The sequence below is a fragment of the Equus przewalskii genome, chromosome 3, assembly GCF_037783145.1.
Source record: "Equus przewalskii isolate Varuska chromosome 3, EquPr2, whole genome shotgun sequence".
Taxonomy (NCBI): domain Eukaryota; kingdom Metazoa; phylum Chordata; class Mammalia; order Perissodactyla; family Equidae; genus Equus; species Equus przewalskii.
In genome coordinates this window covers 54,778,847-54,801,878 of record NC_091833.1, presented here as the reverse complement: position 1 = coordinate 54,801,878, position 23,032 = coordinate 54,778,847, and the positions used below count along the sequence as shown (strand labels likewise).

Genomic DNA, 23,032 nt, shown 5'->3' with positions numbered 1-23,032 from the left:
GCCCCAAAGCAGGGCTGCTTGGGTCATCATACATCAAGCTCTTTTTTCTGGCACAGGGTAGCTAGGCTCAGGGGACAGAGGGAAAGGACAGAGTTCAAACAACAGCCACTATATGTTTCTGAAATCTACAATCCTACACTCTTAGACCCTCTTTCTGAATCTGGCCCAGCACTACCACCTTGCAATTTGCCTTCGGTCATGATATCTGCACATTCCTCCCCTCAGGGTGACAGAATTTCATTCAGAAACTTAGTTCAAGTTTAGTTCTCAGAAAGCATTTATTGCCTAAGGAAATTTCTAGATACAAATTGATTCCAGGCGTTATTGCAGATGGGTTAAAGCTCTAGTTGTAAATTATGACAGCTTCATATTTCCTTCTCTACCTTTCAAATGAGGTATTTGTATTCTTTACCATTCATACCATTCCTAGCATTCCATTTGCCAGCAGGTTCCTGCATGCCTAGGATGCCAGTACACACCTTCTGTCTCTGTCCTCTTCATTATTGTATCAGTAATGGCAATTCACATTTGTATGATGCTTGATACTTTATAAAGGACTTTCACATTTATTACCACACTAGAGCCTCACATCATTTCTGTGAGTAAAGCAAATCAAATATTGACACTTTTATGTTAGAACTATGAAAATGGACACTCAGAGAGGTAAGGAGATTTCCCCAATAGCATTCAGCCAGTAAGGAGATGAGCAAGGCTCAGAATTCAGATCTTAAGATTCCTGGTGCAGGTTCTCTGCAATTCATGATGCTGCCACTCCGTAGTTTGCAGCCCCACGTGCCTCTCTGTAGGCATCCTCACTTGACTTCCAGCCAAATTCAAATAATCTCCATGAAAGTAAATTCCCATGCTTTCAGGGCATCCAACAGAGTTTCCAGGGAAGCAGGGCACCATTACTCCCTCTTTCCCACTAGAAATATGATAAGGAAGCCCACTGGGTAAGTGTTCTTTGGAGTAAATTAATTTTGAAATAATCTAACCTGACTTCCAGCCAGAATTTTCCACCAACAGCATGGAACACAAAAGTCTGATGAATAAAATCTTGACTTATGGCATGGATTTGCTTCACTTGACCTATTTTGAGGATTCATGTTTGCAAACCAATCGAAAAATAAAAAATACTCTGTTTAATTATATTGCAATCAATGGTTGGATTTCATTTAAATTAATGGCATTTATAATTGGCACATTTTTCAAGTACTGCTTCTACCACAGTTGTGTATAAAAGTACATTAGCATCACTTGTACAACTGTAGCCTAAATTAGCATCAATATACATCCAAGAGATCAGGGGACAAGTCACTAAAGGACAGGGGTTGTCACATTTCCATGAAGTACAATTAAATATATCCAGAAATACACTGGTTCCCAGATTTTGCTAAAACAGCATACGACATGTTTTCAAAATTAATAAGCATTGATTGAGCACCTACCTTGTGCTTAGCACTGTGGAGAAGTCAGAAAAGTGTAAGCTATGTTCTAAGATAGTCAAATAAAAGAGAGAACTCAGAGGACTGGGATCAAGGTGAAAATATATAACAATCATTATTATTATTAATCATCATTATTATTATTATATTTGTCAATTACTACATGCCAGACACTACGCTAAGCATTTCATTTGAACTACCTTATTTAATCCTCATAACCACTCAATGAGATAGCTACTTTTATTACTCCAATTTTACAGAAAATAAAAGTGAGACACAAAGAAGTAATTTATTAATGTCACACAGACAAGAAGTAGAGGAGCCAGGATTGGAAGCCAAGTATCTGATTCTGCAGGCTGTGCCCTCCCAGGCTCTTGGCTGTCCTTGGGGAAGGTTTCATGAAGGGCTGGGTCTTTACTATGGCCCTGAAGATTAGGTAGCATTTGGTTAGGAAGAATAAACACAAAGAGGATAGGTAATCACATTACAGGACAGACAAGTAGCATAAACACAGATGCAGGGGCAAGAATCTGTATTTGACGTGTGAGGAGCTCTGACAAGAATCAGCAGTTGGAAGTCAAGCTGGCAAGGCAGACTAAGACCCTTCAGTGAATATCTTAGAAATAACCTAGGCAGAATTTAGAGACTTTAACCTTTGGAAATAGAAAGTCATGTAGACTCTCATGTAGGAAAGCGCCGATGAGAAGGCATTGTGGCGTATAGCAGCCTATTCAGGAAAAGCAGAGAGTGGCGAGACTTCAGCAAAGCAAATCCATTAGTAGCTTATTGTGAAATCCCCTACAGACCCTGCTGCTCCTTGTCCATAGTACACACTCAGTAAATGTTTGTCAGATCAGTGGCTGAAGACTAGCAGGGATCAAAGGAAAGGCATAAGTCCAAGACAGCATCTGCAGAAGTCACTGACAGATTGTTCACGAAGAAAAAAGAAAGCAAAGACAGCACCAAAATGCTAGCCTAGGTAAAAAGAAGACGTGTAGTGCTTTTGGCTGACGGAGTTAGAAAGAAGTGGGGATCAGGTGGGTGCAAGGAGGATGCCGAGTCCTCCATTTTGGTTTGAAAATGTAGAGGTTTGAAAGGGACATAGATATATTAATCTATGTTAACATACTATAGGTTTTTGGAGAAATAGGCCTAGAATACATTTAAATCTCTCCAAGGGTGGAAAGTACAGTCCTTACTCATCACAAAATTCAAATAAATAAAAGTTGTCATTTTATTTATACGCCGCTTCAGTAGGCAACTCTAAGTAGGTAGAATCTTGCTAATATAAATGTCACCCCAGGACCTATTGTATTTTATCAAAGATTTGCAAAATAAAGAAATTCACAATACACAAGAACACCATTACAAACTGAAAAGAGCTAAGCAAAAGGAAATAAATCAAAGAGTTAAGCTCCTATCCCTGCTCCCTATGACATGCAGCCAGCATTGGCCATTTGACAGATATGAAACACCAGCCTTGCCTTATCAAAATACAAAAAAGAAAAGAATCATGTAACGGTTTCTCAGCAAGAAGCCATTAGACAGATGTAATCACAATGGGACCAAATATTCCTATAAATGAAATGTGTGCATTTAGGACCACATGCAGAGTCTAAAAGCAGCTAACACAAAAGGTAAGTAGAGTTGCCCTGTGTGTATACAATGGCTCAGATGTGGTAGAGCAATCCAATTGGCCCTCAAACAAACTGAGTTGTGAATTTACAAGACAAACTCAGTATCCATTAGCTTAAAATTCAAATGACCCTCATAGAAAGCCCAGCTGTGGCAACAGGAGCTATTATTCTCAAAGTAAACTTCTCCCTTATGATCGTCCACCAACATCCAATCACTGAAGCTACAGCCATACTCATCCAAGTTATTTGCTTTCAAAACAGCCTGACCAGAGGGATCATTCTTTAGATGCTTGAAGCCATCAGAATGGCCAAGTGGATGAGAGTGTGTAAGGCTCATTGTAATGGATAAAATCGAGATCTTTACCAGGCAAATTAGAGGGAAAAAACTGCTTGAAAGTATAACTTCCTTCAAGAGAGAAGGGATGAGGTCGATTAAAATATAAAACTGGGAAGATTCATAAAATGTAGCCTGGGTAGTCAATCCAAACAGTGGTGCACGTTTGTTGTTAGTGGATGCAAAGAGAGAAATAAATTGAAATTCGAGTACCGTGTTCAAAATAAAAGACCATGTCATAAAATATGCTCAGATAACATGCCAAACCTTTGACTCAATTTAGAGGCAGGATATTTATCAAAAGTTTTTTGAGGGTCAGGCCCAGTGGCCTAGCAGTTAAGTTCTGCACACTCCACTTCAGCGGCCCGGGTTCAGTTCCAGGTACAGACCCACACCACTCATCTGTCAGTGGCCATGCTGTGGTGGCAGTTCAGATACAAAAAGAGGAAGACTGGCAGTGGATGTTAGCTCAGGGCAAATCTTCCTCAGCAAAAAAAAAGTTATTTGATGCGTTAGTTATTTGAAACCCTAAAAATATTTTCTCCAAAAAAATAATGTTATGCATGATGATTGGCTTCCCAGATAGACCACAAAGATCTCCTAATGTACAGTGCAATAATGTGTAAGTATAGTCCTGGGATAATGAGTTAATACACATTGTTCCGTGAAAATAGAATCTTACATCCTATAAAGCAGTACTTTTCAAATTACGAGCCACAACTCATGAAATCAATTCAGTGGGTCTTTCCCAGTTTAATTCTTAATAGAATGGAAGAAATGGTATGGAAAGGAAAGAACAGAATTGCAAAGATCAGAGGAGATCCCCTGTCACAAGGAAAAGTATTATTCTTGAAACTTAATTTCAGGGTTATCGGTATAAATAGCTATGTGCATTCAGGATTGTAATGTAAAATATATTTCTTACTGTAGGTCACGGTCAAAACAGTTTGAACGTCTCTTAGCAAGGCTTCCATGGGGCGCCTAGCACAAAGTCAGCATTTAATAACATTTGTTAAATGAATGCACGATTGAATGAACTGGTGAGCACATGAAGAATGAATAAATAACATGCCAGTAATACACCTCTCTTGGTTGTGGCCCTGACACTTGCAGCGGAAAGCTTGCCCACTCCAGAATTTCCATACAGTGGGAACAGACAGTTGCCCAGCTGCAGTTCCCTATAGGTGGCTCCCTTGGCCGGGGACAGGATCTCTGACACAGTAGGGGCTATAAAGAGGGAAGGATGGGGACAAGGCTTCCACAGTTGAGTTCCAGGATTGAACTCCGGGAGCTGGGTTTTGAGGGGAGGAGGGGAAAGGTAAGACAGGGTTGCCAGGTTTAGCAAATAAAAATATAGGGTGCCAGTTAAATTTGAATTCCAGATAAACAACAAATAATTTAAGAGTAAAGTAAATCATGAACCTTCAGGGTTGGAAGATAAATTTGACCCATCAGATATTTGATACAAAACTAAGTGCAAAATACTCCACTAGGTGCTGTGGAAGGAAAAAATACTTAGTTCTTGTGGCTAAATAGTTCGGAGACACACAGGCAAGGACCTCAGCAATTACCACGTATTGAGTACTATTCTAAGTTCTTTCCAGGCATCAACTCATTTAACCCTCACCACCCTGCACTCAGGACAGAAAACTGAAGCACAGAGAAAGTTATCGAAAATCTCCTATAGAAACAAACACAAATAACATTCAGTGGGCCTGTGGTAGAGAGTTGGACATTGTCCAACGAGGTGGATCTGGAGGTGAGATTTGAGCTGAACCTTGAAGAAAGGGGAAACATCAATAGGTGTTGTTAGGAGAAGAATATTCCAGGCAGAGGAACAGCTTGGAGGTGAGAGGACATGATCACGAAATGCGAGTAAACTAAAGTTGCTGGAATACCAGGAATATAATAGAAGGAAGGAAAGACCGGACAAGAAAATTAGGTAGTGACCACACTACTGAGGGGAGTTGCAAGCCCTTCTGAATCAGCATGCAATGGTGAACCACCAAAGAGAGTGGGGTATACAAATGGGCACTGTGTTGAGTTGGGCTATTAAGGAAGATGACTTGGGAAATAGTCCAAAAGATAGAGTGGATGAGCAGACATCAGAGACCAGGAAAAGATCAGGAAAGTCAATGCAGCTAGCTGGCAAAGCACTGTGGAATCAGAGCCCAGGATTTACCTCCCAGATCAGACTCTACGTAGGTGAGTGACCTTGGAAAATTCATGCAATGACTCTAAGCCTTGGCTTTCTCACTTCTAAAACAGAGATGACAACACAACTTACCTCATAATGTTATTGGGGAATAAAACAGGACAACATGCAGGAAATGCTGTGTAAACGGGAGCTATCTGCAAAGGGTCATGGCTATTGAATTTGAATCTTCCCCTTAACTATTCCTCTGAGTTCAATCAGCCTTTGATTGAACACTTCCAGGACTAAGGTACTCATGCCATCCCAATGGTAACACAGTGAAGGTGAAAGAATAAAAGAATATGAAAGAATGGGGGTTTACCTTTCCCACTTCCAAAGAGAAAGGGTATATCTAGGAATGAACCTGAGGTAGAAAACAGAAAACAAAAGAAAACATTAAATACCAAGTAACCATAGTGGAGGGAGGTAAGTGAACTTTGAGATCCTCACTCCAGCACATACAATGAGAGTGACCTTAAGCGAATTACTTAAACTCTCTCAACCTTAATGTCCTCATCTGTGAAACACGGCTATTAACACCTATATTGCGATGTTATTGGGAGGATAGCTGGGATTATGTATAGCATGCCCTTAGAGCAATGCCTGGCTCAGAGTAGGCAATAAATGATAGATATTATGTATTATGGGTAAATTAAAATAAAGCTATAGTCGCAGTTAGGCAGCAATACTGGTAAAGACAGAAAATAGAAGGTGGAAATAAGTAGAATATACGTGAGGTGTGACAATTGTAGAAATCACATCCATGACCAGTGGCATGGAATTGAACGTCCCTTTTCTGAAGAGCCAAATGTGTTCTGCCCAACAGATGTGGCTCCTGAAAGGTGACCCACCAGATTAGATGATTAAGGATGGGAGGATCAAAAATGCAGGTTTGTAGACTGAGGGAAAAGGGGCCTGGAAGGAGAAAAAGCAATCGCCTCTGACTATATAATTCTCCTGCCACTTCCTGCCCTGGAACCAGACCCCATCACTACCTATCATGAAGGCACAACGCAAAGCAACACTGAGGCTGGAGTTGGGGAGCAGGTTCATAATAGCTCAGAGCTTAAAGGGGAAGGAATGGATGCCAGGACCAGACACTCATCCATCCAAGCACACAGGACACATGTAAGTAGGACCTGTAGGTCTAAATCCACCTACCTTTTCTAGACATCAGAATACACAGCAAGCCCACTCTTTCTGCAGAAGCTCTGCCTTGGTATGGCACATACATTATTCCAAACATCTAGCCCAGTGCTCAGGGCACTGCTATGGCTGGGATAAACTTATTACCCTTTGCTTTTTTCTTAAAATTTTAAATTTGTTGGGGCTGGCCCCGTGGCCGAGTGGTTGAGTTCGCGCGCTCCGCTGCAGGCGGCCCAGTGTTTCGTTGGTTCAAATCCTGGGCGCGGACATGACACTGCTCATCAAACCACGCTGAGGCAGCATCCCACATGCCACAACTAGAAGGACCCACAACGAAGAATATACAACTATGTACCGGGGGGCTTTGGGGAGAAAAAGGGAAAAAAAAAAAAAATCTTAAAAAAAAAAATTTTAAATTTGTTTCCCAAAGACTTGGTTTATAAACTTAATACTTTACAAAGAAAAAGGAAAGGAAAGGTTAACAATATGATCATGAAGACACCGTGTTTCAAATGCACGCCATCTGTCCTTCGCCTCTGAAGATGACGCAGCAGGGCACGCACTGGAGCCGCTTTTCAACCACTGCGACTTCTTATACCTGTGTTCACCATAACTTATCACCCAGCCTCCCCAGACAACTACAAACACACAAGAGGTCCTGTCGGGATTCAGTGCTCTTTTAGGCAGAATCTCCTCTGTGCAAACCCGATTGGCCCGTCTAGGAAGAAACAACATCCCTGGCCACCTCCTACCCAAAATAAATCCAAAGGCCATTCATTGTGAAGACATCTATCTCTTCTCTTGATCTTCCGCAAACCAAAGGTAACCTGCAAAGTCAGAATTAGAGCATTTGCTGGAAAGGCAAAGCTGCCTAGAATTTTCCCGTGTCCTGGCACTTTCATTTTTAGGAAATGAATATTTATAAAGGTTTAAGAATATCTCTCTCACACATTTCTCTTCCTCCCAGGCGCAGAGAGCTCAACAACTCTTCATTTTTGAGTAAGAGTGTGCTGAAGGGGTGGTTGCCCTAGAAGATAGCATCCTCCAAGCACATTTCTGACTCAGTTATTCATCTCTTTGGCACAGATTTCCCCCCACAGGCAGGAAAGGGGCGATCACTTAACTCCTCCAGCAACACCGATTAAAAGTGATACCTAGGTGGAGTGTTTTTGGTTGATTCAGCCAACACTGAATCAATCATTTGCAGAAATAAGGAGAGAGCAGATGCTACAGTAGCTCCTGCTTCTAGAGGGGTAGAAAATAACACACAGCAAGATACAAGGAGTCACCAAGGACTGAGGGAATTCCCTTTCCTGGAGCTCTTCAAAAATAACACTGCCATTCATTTTCTTAATTGTTAAATAGGCCTCAGACTGGTTTTCAAGGCCCTCTCCAACCAGCAATGATTGAGAGTCAATTATTCTAAGAAATCAAGGTGGGGTATCTATCAACTGGAGGATAAAACAGTCAGGAACATACAACCAAAAGGTAGTACATGCAATCAAAATCGCTTGGCATGGGTTTCGGTAGTTTAAGAATAAAAATCCAAATACAAGTGAAGAGAAAGCCAAAGAGAAAAGCAGTTTTAAAGGAGCACCTCAGGTCTGCCGAATGGTCCCCAAACGCTGCCTAACATTTACGTCACAGACAAGCAAATGGACAGAGACGCTACATGCCAAACAAGACAGCTAATTTTAGCTGCAGGCCTGCAAAACTCTACTTTTCCAGCTCTTCATTATTTTTTAGATTTCAGGCTACCATGTGTCAGGCATTTCAGTCTGGTTTCTCCCAGTCCACTCGTGTTTTCCCAGTTGCTCTTTATTGCCTACTACTGGGATCTCCCTGCTTAAAAACTGATTTGTCACACAGCAGACATCATGGGCTTGGGCAATCTGAGCTCCAAAATCAAAGGAATATGCCCATAGGACCTCAGAAGGTAGGAACACCTACAGGTGCCAAAGGTGAGAAGAGATTCACAGCAACCAGGGAAGAGACTAAGAATTTGAATCGTGAAGAGTTGCCTTGCTGAAGACAAGCTCCCGCATCCATGAGAGAAGAGACCAAGTTCTGCTCTCTCTGGCCAGTCAGGAAACTACAGACAGCGAGGCTGAGGCGGCTCCTGGAGTAGCCCCGAGGCTGGCGGGGAAACTTGTCAGGCCCTAGGACTGAGTGAGGAGTGCCCTCAAGCCCACACTGCAGCGCTGGTTAACCCGGCCAGAGTGATGGCCCTCTGGTCCAGGTCTAGCTGTCAGGTTGTTGGGGGAGGGCAAGTAGACAGAGACAAAGGACACACTTTGTTCCCACAGTAGCTGTAGCGTGGGACTGTGCACAGTGTGAAGCTGTCCCTGCTGAGCGGCCATGGAGGTTTCCTATAGAACAGCTGATGCCATCATTCCCCCAGGAAGACAAGCAGGCCAGACTTCTCATAGACTCATAGACTGCTTGCAGAAATGCTTACAGAAGCATCATTGCCACCTCAGGCAGGTGTGAGCAATTAGATGTACCTGCCGTCAGAACTGCGATTTCTTCACCTGATTTGGCAAATCCCATTTAACCCTTCGCATCCCCATGTAGCTCACTCACGGAAGAAGAAATGAGTTAACTTCAATGGAGTTTGGAGGGTGGAGGAAGGGAGCAGCTGAAGGAGGCAGGAAGGTAGAAACCTTCTGACCTCAAGATGTTACTGTTTATTTTTTCAGATGAAAAAGAAAAACGAAGAAATCAAGTAAGCAGTAAAAAAGGACTGCAGGAGACCGCTCATTTTCAGACATTCCTGGCATTTTAGGTAAAGAGCAACTCGGAAAACTCGTCCAGATTGACAGAAAACGTGTTCCCCTGTCAACCAGGGAAGGAAAAAAAAAGATTCACTGAGCTCCAGGGAGGCAAGAATTCAGGCTCTGGGGCTTCCGGTCTCCTCCTAGCCATCCTGTCCCTGCCCCACCCCAGACATCCAGGTGGAAACCAGGCAAATGAGCCCGCACGCCTGTCAACTCCTGGGGACCCCGGGGCCCGGTCAGGGGTCGCCCGCCACCGCAGACGGCCGCCGCCGCAGGGACACACCCTCCACCTACCTCAAACATGGGAGAGGCGCCCTTGCTCGGCAACGTGCAGCCCAGGAGCTCGGCGAGAAACTTTGCCATATACGAGCAATGAGGCAGGGGCCCTCCCGAAGCGCTGGATCCGTCCTTCCCCCGCGCACGAGCCCGAGCGGCGAGGTCCTGCCCGCAGCTCGCGGGCCAACGCGGGCTGCGGCTCGAGCTGCCCCGCGGCGCCGGGGCCGGGGGCGGCGGGCCGGGGGGCGAGCGCGCCTGCCACCGGCCGCGGCAGCCCGGGGTGCGAGGTGCGCGCAGCCCCGTCCGCCGCCCGAGCCTCCTGCGCCCGGGAGCCGGGGCGCCGCCGTCTGCGCTAGCCTTTCCCGCTGAATGTCACTATCACCATAGTCAAGGGAAGGGCCCCGCCGAGGGGGTGGCGGGAGGGCCAACGGCGCCGCAGGCCGGCGGCGCGCTCGGGCAAGGGCGGCCGGCGGGCAGAGCGCCGTGGCGCAGCCACACGCCCGCCCCGGCCCCGGGCACGGCCACTCCAGCGACACCGCTCGGCTGGAGCCGTGGCCTGACGCTCCGCGGGAGAGCGGGAGGCGAAGGCGGGGGAGGGTCTGCTTATGGGGACCAGTCAGGGTGACCCACTCGCCCAGTTTTCTTCTCCGCGCGAATGGAAGTGGGAAAGGCGGCTGCCTCGGGCCGCCGACTGACCCCGGTGAGATACTGCTGCAAGGCGCGAGCTGCCCAGAGGGGCTCCCCCACCTGCCTGCGCCGGCCCCACCCTCCCTTTGGGAAAGGGAAAAGGCTGCCAAAGCCTGGGAGGAGGAATTCCCACTCCTGTTCTCACATAAACCCCTTTTATTAAATGGGGCAGGCACAGGTAAGCCCCAGAAGGGGAGAGGAGCCTTTGTAGGCACCGGGGCTGAGCCAGATGGGCTGCACAGTCACAGCTCCCTCCCTGGCTCTGGCTAGGGGAGGGGGCCACAGGATGGGCCAAGCATGCGCCTGGCCAGGAGACTGATACGGATAGCATGACCCTGTTTTTCTTCCCAAACGTGCAAGGCTTGTATTTTAATAAGGGAGATACTTAGGGCACACGGCCCATGTTATACATTTATTTTTGCATCCCTATAGCTGCACATCTCAAACTTCAGTGTGCAAAATAATAACCTGAAGAGCTTATTTAAAACCAGAAGTCTTGGGCCCCAGTTCCCAGTGTTTCTGATTCAATAGGTTTGGAGCAACCTCAGGAACTACTTTTTTATTAGGCACCCCAGGAGATTCTGATGCAGGTGGTGCCCAGGCTGGACATCTTAAGAAACATTGCTCTACCTCGGCAAATCCAGAAGTCAGCACCTAAGAGAACTTTAAAAGCGTTAGACTGGTAAGAGACAGAGACCCTAGAGGAAGTTCTGTCAAATCACCTAATTTTATATGCAAGGAAACAGAACTAGAAAAGTTCATATAACTTCATCAAGTCACACTGTATTAGAGACACTCCAGCCATAGGGGAGCACTCTGTAAGTACTTGTTTGGACCAACAGAAGACGGATGGTTGGATGGATGGTGCATAGCTGGGTCCAGATTTCCTGATTCTCATCCCAGAATTCTAGCTGGTATAGCAAAGTCACTGTGAATTTAGAGTAAAATGGGAAGGAAAGGTGTTAAACTAGATTAGTTTGAATATATCAGCTCGCTGCTTCTCAAACTTTTTCAGTCAAGTATTTTTCACAGTAGAGATTATCAAAAACAAAGTTTCTTTGAAATGTCTGGTTTTATCTTTTACATTATAGTCTATGACATATTCAGATTTCTTATAATATAAAAAGATCTACCCTCATGAGTAAAACTAATGCTCCAAATATGCTATCTTGATCCCATGGTTTCCAGAAGCCCCTGCCACAGCACCAGAAAACCCCAGCAGCAAAACCGAGAAATATGGCAGCCAGGTGCCCTCTGTGCTACACTACAAAGAGAAGGGAAGTTAAGATGCAGTAAGTACCTACAAACGTCTCAGGCACTGTGTCACTGGATTCGAACATGGGCTCTAGGGGCAGACTACCTCGATTTAAATCCCACTTCTGATATTTAATAGCTGTGAGACTTCAGGCAAGTGACTTTACTTTTCTGTGACTCAGTTTCCTCATCTGCAAAATGGGCATGATAATAAAAGTACCTCCTGCACACAGTTTGTATTCACTTTCTATTGCTGTCACAACTTAGCATCTTAAAACAACACCCATTTATTCTCTCACAGTTCTGTGGGTTAGAAGTCTGAGCCAGCTCACTGGGTTTTCCGCTTAAGATCTTACAAGGCTAAAACCAAGATGCCAGCCAGCTGACCTCTTCTCCAGAGACTCTGGGAAGAATCCACTTGCAAAGTCATTCAGGTTGTCAGCAGAATCCAGTTCCTTGCAGCTGTAGGTCTGAGGTCCCTGCGTCCTTGTTGGTTGTCAGCAAGGGGCATGTCCTCTGCTCCTAGAGGTGCTCCTTTTCATGAGACCCCGTCCATCTTCAAGGCAGCAACCATGTTGAGTCCTTCTCATGTTTCAAATCTGACTTCCTCGTTTGCCAACAGCCAGAGAAAAATTTTTTGCTTTTAAGGGGCTCATGTGATTATATGATTATAATATCTAGACCCACCTGGGTAATCTTCATATCTTAAGGTCAACTGATTAGTCACCTTAATTACATCTTCAAAGACTCTTTCACCATATAATGTAACATAATCACAGAAGTAACACCAGGGGTGAAGGCCATGAGAACTATCTAGAAACCAGCCTACCACGTGATTATTTTGAGAAATAAGTAAATGCATGCATTTTACACGTTTAGAACAGTGCTTTATTTTGTGATATTTAGAAGATCTCAATAAAGGTTAGCTATTATTTTTTTCTGCTCATGCACCTCATTTGATTGTCATTATAACTCTGTGTTATTTTAAAGGTGAGAAACTGAGAACCAAAAAGATTGTCCAACACCACACAGTGGGTTAGTGGCAGAGCCAGGAATGAAAGCTAGGAGAGCCTGCTCAAGTCTGCTTTTGCTATTACACGATACTGCATCACAGAAAGCTGGACAAAGGAGAGAGAACGTTCATTTGGGGGAGTGGGACTTGAGAAGGAGTGTGGCAATAAAGAGGAGCAGAAGGAATATTTACAGATAGTCACTTGTCATAAGAGTAATTTATGGTTTAGGTGCAAGGGAGGCCGTACCAAATACTAACTGAAATAAGTCAGTCTTTAACTGAACCTGGGGATTTTTTCTGAGCAGAGGTATTTTTTTGTGATGATATTCGTCTTAAGAGGCTATACACTCAGGTGGGACCTAGACTCATTCCTTTGATGAGCTCTTCCTCTTCTACGCTTCCTCCCCTCTGCCATCTTGCATCTTGTAGTGTCAAGAGGAAATAAACCTTTCTGAAGGGCAGCCACCCACTGACCCTGCCTTGACAGCAAGAGGCTTGCCTAGACCTTCTCCAGGGTCTGCCTAGGCCTGAGTCACTACCACACCTATTTCCTGCTGTCTACCTTGCTGGTAGAGCAAGGACAGAGACTCAGGACCAAAAATAAGAAAGTAAAGCTAACAAATAAATAAATCTTCTGGGGCCGGCCCTGTGGCCAAGTGGTTAAGTTCACGTGCTCCACTTCAGCAGCCCAGGGTTTCGCTGATTCAGATCTGGCCGCGGACATGGCACCACTCACCAGGCCATGTTGAGGTGGCATCCCACATGCCACAACTAGAAGAACCCACAACTAAAATGTACAACTATGTACTGGGGGGGGTTGGGGAGAAAAAGCAGGGGGAAAAATACATTAATTAATTAAAAGATTGTCAACAGTTGTTAGCTCAGGTGCCAATCTTTAAAAAAAATAAATAAATAAAAGAAAAGAAATAAATCACCTTATCATCTCTGGTCCTCCTCCATCTAGGACCTGGACCACAGTATTATTCACTAGGAGGGTTGTTCATAGTCATTGATCCAGTATTTCCATTTCTAGAATTTATCCTAAGAAAATAACCAGAGAATCACTCAAAGACTATTACATTTAAAATTGTTTCATGCCCATAGAGGCAAGTGAGTGTCTTTTTTACCGACACAGTAACCGCCGAGGTTAAAAGAGCAGGACTGGAGTCAGGCTGCCCGGGACTGAATCCCGGCCCTGCCACACACCAGCTGGATGATCTTGGGCAAGTCACTTCAATTCTCTAAGCCTCTGTTTCCTTATCTGGAAAATAGGGATAATAATAATGCCTACCTCATAAGAATTTAATTAGTTAATACCAACTTATTACGATTATTATACTAATATATATTCATATAATTAATATGCTAATACTAAAAAAAGTGCCTGGTCCATAGTAAGTAACAAATGTTAACTATTAGGAGGGTTATGATTAATGATATATCCTTAACTCCTGGCCCCAAGTCTGGCCACAGGACTCAATGATAAATTGATTGAATAAATGGATGGAGGGACAAACAAATGAGCAAAGACACTTGTTGCATCATTATAAAACCCAGCTTTGTAAACCATCTAAAGTCCAAAAACAGGAGATTGGTTTAACGTATTATGGTTCATGAATAGAGTCAGCAGTAAGTATGTTTTAAAAAAATATTTATTGACCTAGAAAATGTCCTTTACGTGATGTTGATGGGAGACAGCACATAGTACATGTAGCATGGAATAACTCTATAATATGTTTACATGTATACACAGGAAGAAAAGTAAAGGAAATATGCTAAAAGGCAATGATAGTTCCTCTGAGTGATAGAATAATGGACTATTTTTATTTTCTTCTTTCCGTATTACTGAACTGTCTATTCTTGGCAGTGAACCTGAGCACAACACTGATTCTAATGCTTTTTCTTTTAAGACCCCATCATTAAGAACTTGGACATTAAAAAAAAAGTTATCAAGTTAATCTTAACTGAATTAAGATCTTATCCCTTTAATAAAACACTTAGAATGGACCAATTAACACAAACAAATCTACTGCACTGATACTCTCCTTAAGGAATCTCTGTTTGTGAAGAAGCCCTACTGAATATCATCCGAAATTTGATTTTAAAGCCACTCACGTTTACCGTAAGAGCTAACAGTCTCATTATCAACAAGAGCCATGACCCTGGGGATGGCCAAGTCATAAGAAGCAAATATAATCTATTTTTAAAACACTTATTTTCTCTTCTCATTTCGTTTAGAAGCTAATGTAGAAGTTGAAGAATAAAGCTCTGGAAATGATCATTTGCCCAGAATGAGTAGTAATTTACTCCTGCCAAGCTATAAAGACTGCTACTTTCACTTCCCCACCTCCTCCGTGGCTCTCTGGGAGAGCCGGTGTTGCAGGTACTGTAAATACTGTACTTCAATGTGGTCAGAAAATAGAGCAGTCTGACTAATCAACTATTCCAACTAATTATCGTCTCTGCAACACATGAATTACCACTTTTCAAAAAATTAGGCTGTCATAAATTGCAATTAACACTGAAACTCTACTGAAGGTTTCATAATTCTTTGATGATTCAGAAGGCACTTCAGTGTCTCTCGGGGTGTCAGGTTCACCAGCATAAAAATCATTTATCCCGGTAGGACAGAGAGGGGAGATGCTGGGTAAAAGGAATTTTCAGTTGAGAGAAAGGCAAGCAAGCCAGGTTTTACTATGTTTACCAGGCTGAATGAATGTCTATTGAGCTCTTTAAGCACCTCCCGAGAAAGGCTCTCTATTTGTCTGAGATGTTATAATTATTATTCCACAGGAATACAATGGTAACATTCTATTTTACAACAAAGAAAATTAGATTACAAGTTATCCGACAACCCTCCCTCCTCCCAGCTAAGATCACACACCGTATAGAGTTACAATGGTGCCAATTACAACATCTTTTCATGCACTGTATGTTCCTTTGGCTTTTTACCATCTGAATGGATTTCATACCAAATAGCAGCAACTGGCAGCAATCAAAACAATTTGGGGGAAAATAGTTCCATCTTCTGTGTTCACGTAATGCTATTGATTTAAACAATATTTCCCTCACTTCTTTCTTGGAACAAGCGAGCATGTAGCTTCTGTCTGGGCTCCCATTCTGCCTTACCCAGAAGATTTGCAGGAGAGCCTAATATACAGGTACCAGGCCTTTTCCATCGCTAGTTGCTAGAAGCCAATTTCCATCAAAAAGAGAGTGTTTTGGGGCTGGCCCAGTGGCGCAGCGGTTAAGTTTGCACGTTCCACATCTCGGCGGCCCGGGGTTCGCCAGTTCGGATCCCAGGTGTGGACATGGTGCCGCTTGGCACACCATGCTGTGGTAGGTGTCCCACGTATAAAATAGAGGAAGATGGGCACGATGTTAGCTCAGGGCCAGGCTTCCTCAGCAAAAAAGAAGAGGACTGGCAGTAGTTAGCTCAGGGCTAATCTTCCTCAAAAAAAAAAAAAAGAGAGTGTTTTTAAGAATTTAGTTCAATCTACCACTACCCTCCTCCCGCAACCCCACTTTACAGAATCAGAGGCTCAGAGAGGTTAAGGTTCTTGCCCAAGTTTGCACAGCTAGTATATTGGTAGAGCAGGAGCCAGGTTCCAAGTATCCAGATAGCCCACACTCTTTCCATTGAGTCAGTGCCTCAGCGCCCATTGTGTGAAACTCCATATCTCCTCTAAATCATGCCAGGGCTGAGGTTTTGCCTGAAAAAACAGCACTATTCTATGAGCTAGGTGCAAAACAAAAGGAAGAAGGAAGAAGGGAGAGAGAGAAAGAGTTATAGAGGGAGGGAGAAGAGTCCAGCATCATGTCCTTGAAGTGCCACTCCCACAGCCAAGCTTATTCCCCTGGTGCAGGAATTTGGGATTTCCAGGCACAGTGAGCAGCCAAGATTTACTTATTTGAAAAGCTATAATGGGGCTCCCTGGAAGAATCTTTGCAGGATATCTTGAAGGTGATGACCAAAGAGATACACCAGACCCTCCCAGCCCTGGCTGTCCGGGATGGGAAGGAGACACATTGTAAGATGGGAAAGATTCAAGGTTGGACCAATATAATTGACTGATGGTCAGCACAAAAGGAAGACAGGCTGTTTAGGGATTAAGTTATTCAATGTGATATCAATCATCTTCCAGCCAGTCCTGGAGGGAACTTGTATTATGAGTCACAGGAGAGGAGCAGCCTGGGGAACTGGATCAATAAATAGAAAAGTCACAATATTATAGGTGCAACAAGAGACTAAGAGAATAAGATACATCTCCCCCAGTTGGGGTCTTAATAGAAGAGTCATTATGCTGGTGGGAAAAGGCCTGATTCGCCAGGGTGTTGGTGGTAGTGCCTAGGTCAACACCGATGATGACAATGAGGGGACTGATGCCACATGACAAGAATAAAACCCACGGCGGCATCAAGTCTACACCATACCCTTAGGAATCACGGCTCAAAGGCAGAGAGCCAAAGTTCACTTGGGAAAGAAATGGAGCATCAATATGGAGCCCTTAGGGCCAAGTGCACCAATGGGCAACAGCAAATAGGATCGTAGCTAACACCAGGCAAAGGAACATCAGGGCCAGGATCATGGCACCACCCAGTGAGCAGTGGTGGCCACAGAGGCCACAAACAATGGAGCAGAGAGAGCAGCCAGAACTAAACAGCAGAGCTGCAGCAAGGAAAGAGCTGAACATGTGAGCCAGCCTGGATCCTCCATGGGAAACAGGGAGCCCGAAAGCCAAAGATCCAGAAGATCTCTCATAAGGGTCTTGAGGCAAATACCATTTTTGTTTGCATTTCATTGCTTTGTGCACCTCCTTTGACTGGCCCACCATCTTAATTGGTGTGGCCTACGTCTATGAAAGTCCACATGAAAGACAGCTGGGACAAGTGAATGGATAGGCTCTTGGCTCTGGCCAGAAGCACACCCTCCCCCTAAAGGCAGGTTCAGTTCTAACTACCTACAGAGGCCCAGATCTGCTCTGCACTAGATACTCGGTGAGATTAGAGTTCTGGACAATGCCACCCCTGAGGCTCTATCAGTCTCACAACCAATACAGTTCAAAAAGGACCCAAGGTCAGACCAAATCTAAACACGCGGGGGTTGTGGGGGAGGAGAGGGCAAGGCTAATCGTGCATCAGCCTGAAAGGAAGGGATGGTTTCCATCCAACCACACACCTCCGTGAGTTCTAGCAGCCACGTATTTAAACCAAAGCTCTTACTAAAAACACTATTTCTATTTTCTTTGGTCCTTCCCCTGTCAGCCCTGACCTCTTAATTCTCCACATGCAGAGGTATGTTTCAGACAACATCTTCCACAGCCAAAACAGTACAAGTCATGATATGGAATCCACACTCCCATTTTTCTCCATCCTTCATTTCTCTAGTAATGACAGTAACAATAGCTAACACGGTACTATGTGGGAGGCACTGTGCTATGAACTTTACATACATTATTATGCATTATTATATTTGATTGTTTCATCAAATATACCTTTGTTTCATCAAATACCCTTCGGCTAACACTGTCATAGGCCCTCCTCTACAACTGAGGAAAACAGCATGGAGATGTTTATGATGCTCCCAAGGTCACATAGGCAGAAAGAGATGGAGCCTAGCCAGGCACCCAGGTGGTCCCCCAGAGCCCACATCCTAATCTGACATCCCCTCATCATTGACTAGAAGAGCAGCAAGGGATGGGGCTCTTTCAGCCTCCCCCGTCAGGAGAACTGGATCTGAAATGAGTTGAAAGAAGAAGCAGTTCTTAAATATACACTGTCTAATGCAGAACAACACAAAGTTTGCTGACTAAATAAAAAGGAGCAGAACTGAAGAATTTTGACCTCTATGCCCTCAAGCCTGCACAAGAAAATATTCCAAGTTCATTTTCCATTAGTTGCCCCTCCTAATGCTTAGTGAGTAATGCTAGGAGAATATCAATGGTATCCCCACCCAACTTTCATGTAAATCAAAGAGCTTTCCAAATCTGCCAAATTTCTTTAACTTAAGTGAGATTTTATAAGAACTCCATTTGATTGGCTTAACTTATTTTCATCTCTTTCAGGGCTTAAGATCCCCATATGTTAATTACCTTAAATGACACAAGGTTTCTAGGTCAGACACCCAACACCCAAACAACTCTAGTCCTACCATGAGCTTTAGCTGCTAGGACAGGCCCATCAACAGCCACAAGATTTCCCTTGAAGGAGGAAAAAAAGTTGAAGTGTCACCACTCAGGAAAACAGTGTTCAAATTTAGCAAGGGAAGAATTGTCCAATGTCCAGGGTATAATCTGCACCTATTGGGAATGCCTGCAGTTTAATCCCAGCCATCTTGTGCATCACAAGATTTCGTGGATATTTATTAATTTCAAGGATGCAGTTCTGTACAGGGGACATGGAGATCAGGAGGGGGAAACCATTTATTTAAATATGCCAGAGGCACCAGGAAACAAAATGAAAGCAAATATAATTGTAGAGAGGATGACCCTAGTAACCTACCCCAAAATACAAGAAAAACACAAATGATCCAAACTAAAAGGCTTTGAAAAATGGAAAAAGAAAGAGAAAAAAAAGCCAGGCTCTTTGTGTTTGATTCTGGAAACATATATTATGCTCACACTGAGAGCTGGCGGGCAGATGGTTGAAGCTCATACAAGGAATATTAAATCTATTTGGAACCCTCTTGCCCTCCTGATGCAACACGGCTCATGCCTAGAGGGCAAGACAATCAGCACACAAACGTCTACAAATCACTCCGATTCTGTCACTAACTGGGAAATCCTCACCGCATCCCTGAGCACAGGGAGCTGGAATGGTTTGTCCCAACCCGCACAGCAGGTCAGGCAGAAGGTCAGGAGACAAAGCTGAGTCTCCCTTTCTCTCTGTCTCACACACACACACGTGCACGCACATACACACATGCATGCATCCACAAACACACATGCCCACATGCACACACTGCGAGTCTCTTTGTATTCAGACCGGTTTCTGCCATTAGAATCAGATATAAAATGAAATGGCACATGAAAAGCACCCAGCACAGAGCCTGTTCATGGGGTTCAATGTGTTTTTGCCATCTCATCAGAGGAATAAGAACAGATAATTAGATTTTAAAGGCCAGGAGAAATGAAGAGTCAACAAACTTTTACCTTGCTCAGTTGTCCTTCACTTTTTGTATTTTCCGATGGGCAATCATTCAACAAGATGGTGAAGGTCACACACATTCCACTGATTCCGCCTGGAAACAGCAAAGCATGAGACAGAAGAAAATCATTCCAAAATAAGAGAAGATGCTGTATCAGTCTGTTAGACCTGAGCATCTAAATCTCAGTGGCTTATGAATATTTGTACAGCAACATGCTTTAGAGCCTGGCTACTCAAAATGTGCTTCACAAACCATCACCATTGGCACCACCTGGGCAATGGTTAGAAATGCAGAATCCCAGGCCGCATCCAGACCTACTGAATCAGGGTCTGCATGTTAATTAACCAGCTCCTCAGGGGATCTGCTTGGGAGAGCACTGCTCTAGAGCAATAATCGCCCCACCTGGTATGTGCACCTCAGGGCACACACAAAATGATCTATTAGGATGTGCAAAGAAATTTTACAACTTCTTTTTTTAATTTTATTTCTATTTTTGTTTATTCTATTTTTATTCTCATTTATGATTATCTCAAAAAAGAAATTCAGCTTCTCTACTATTTGACATTTAGCTTGATAGTGTTAGATGTATAAACTTATAAATAAATATACATATGTTGGAAGTGTGGACTGAACTTTTTTTAACGGGGCTTTCTACTGAAAAATTGGGATGAGACTTCTAGCTACGCTCTGGTCTAATAAGGCCATCTAGCTGTCCACGGAGCTTGCACAACCACGTGTTGACTAGATGTCCTGTGTCTCCTCCTAGTTCCCCTATAAGTATGTAAAGTAGCACACAGCAGGGTCCTTCTCTTGGAGCACTTCCCACGGTTTCTCCAGCTGTGCCTCACCCAGCATGCATCTCAGTCAGCTGGCCCGAGGTCGGGGACATGTGCACCACACTGACCCTTCTGCCCGTTATTTTCCCATAACGCTTGTCTTACACCTACATCACACAATACTGGTGTGTTTGAATCCTTTGCAAGACCCACGCATAAACAGAAAATCAACCTCCAATAAAATAATTGTCATTTCATTTGTAGTAAGTGCCATGAAGAAAAGCACAGGAGGGTCAGGGAAAACATGCATAGTCTGGAGGGCCAAGGATACCTTCATGTGGAAGTGACATTTGATTGGGGACCTGAAGGATGAATACTACTTAGGAGCATTCAGGCAGGAGAAACGAGTGCAAATGACCTATGCGAGGAAGGAATTTAGGATAGATCAGATTCTGAATAACAGTTGGTGTGGCTGGATGTTGATGAGCAAGAGAGAGGGTTTCAAGGATGAAGCTAGAGGGGAAGACAGGGTCCAGACGTTTGCGGCCACGTGAAGGATTTTGGACTTAAGACTCTTGATCCTAGGGTGATGTCCCAGTTTGGGCTCATCCAAAAGCAGACCCTGAGGCAAGGATTGGGTGCAAAATGTTTATCTGGGAAGTAATGCAGGAAGCTTGGTGAAGGTTGAAGACAAGGTAGCAAGGCAAGCCAATAAGAGGGTCACTACTGAGCGCTGTGGGCAATTAGGGCTCAAGGCTGGAGGCGACCCCCTGGGAGATTGCATGAAACATGCCTCAGAACTTTGCCATTGAGGCAGGGAAGCTGGGCACGCATCCACCAACTCTCACCCTGCATTGTTTGAGAGATGCTTTGCAGTGTTAACTCCATCAATGTACGTAAAATGAGGAGGAGCCTATGGCCAGAGAATGTCCTCATCATATGCAGGTAGATGCCCCATGTATGGGTGGAATGAACAACCCATCCTGGCTTGCCCAGGAATTCCCTGGTTTTAGCACTAAAAGTCCTGCATCCTGGGAACCCCCTAAGTCCTGGGCAAACTGAGATGACTGGTCACTCTAATATAGGAACTATCTGCAGCTGACCTCTGGCATAGGTCAAGGGGCACTGAGAGCATCTGCAAAATGACTTCAAAAGATTCCACAACTATACCCTGTCTAGATCCTGAAATAGCAATGACATTTTGTTACCAGAAAGACAGAATCAATGACATACCTTAGCAATGCTCAAGAAGATTATGAAACTGGACATTAAGAATTTCCAGAATGTAATATATGTTATTGCCTGTAATAGCGTGTTTGTATTAGTTTCCTGTGGCTGTTGTAACAAATCACCACAAATTTAGTGCTTAAAACAATACAAACTTATTATCTATAGTTCTGTAAGTCTTATAGAAGTCTAAAATGGTTGGCAGGACTATGTTCCTTCAGGAGGATCCAGGGGAAAATCCATTTCCTGACCTTTTCCAGCTTCTAGAGGCCTGCATTCCTTGGCTTGTAGCCCCGCATTATTCCAGCTTCTGCTTCTGTCAGCAAATCTTCTCTGACTCTGACCTTCCTGCCTTCCTCTTATAAAGACCCTTATGATTACCTTGGGCCAATATGAATGATCCAGGATGACCTCGTTGTCTTAAAATCCCTAACTGAATCACATCTGCGAAGTCCCTCTTGCCATTCAAGGTAACACATTCACAGGTTTCAGGGATTAGGACATGGACATCTTTGGGGGGGCCATTCTGTCCGCCACAATGTCCTTGATTCTAAGGTACATTTAACTGTAAGAGGTACATCAATTTAGTAGCAGCTCTGACAAGTGGTAACCCCTACCACATTAAATGTATATTTCTAAATGTACCGATTTCAGAAATGTGAAAAACTGCACATCTTGGAATGTAGCATCTATGATAATGCAATAAGCACAGTAGTGCTGGATGTTTATGGAGGCTCAGGTTCAACAAGCAGAGTCTAAGGTGAGAAATGAATACCTTATTCCAATAAATATTTTTTGACTCTCTACCAGGTACTAGACCCTGAGGGCATGGCAGTGAGGACACAGTCCCTGCTCTCACGGAGCTTACTCTGGTGGGAGAGGCAGACAATAAGCAGTTACCCAGGGAGTGATGAGGGCTAAGAAGAAGAAAGCAGGGTAAGGAGACTCAGGATATCACGGGGCAGGGAGGGGAGAATCTAGTTCAGATGGAGCAGGTCAGGGAACGTATGTGAGGAGGTCATGTTTAAGCAGAGATTCAACGAAGCCACTGAAAACAAGAGTTTAGTCAACGGGCAGCCCAAACACCAGGACCGTGAGGCAGAAAGAAGCTTCACGTTGG

General features: G+C 44.0%; 1 protein-coding gene across 5 annotated transcripts in view; it reads right to left on the bottom strand.

The window, feature by feature from the left end:
* Window positions 1-23,032, bottom strand: part of RASGEF1B (RasGEF domain family member 1B) — a 701,851-nt gene that overhangs the window by 496,502 nt on the left and 182,317 nt on the right. Inside the window, exon 5 of one of the 5 annotated variants that reach the window (XM_070614553.1) lies at window positions 19,914-20,002. The exons of 2 other annotated variants lie outside the window; for them this stretch is intronic. In XM_070614553.1, the coding sequence (XP_070470654.1) occupies window positions 19,914-19,988 (75 nt within the window). In that variant the 5' untranslated portion in view covers window positions 19,989-20,002. Of the gene's footprint in view, window positions 1-9,827; window positions 10,109-19,913; window positions 20,003-23,032 lie in introns of those variants that run through there. 2 more of the 5 variants (XM_070614556.1, XM_070614554.1) reach the window with 2 other exon arrangements.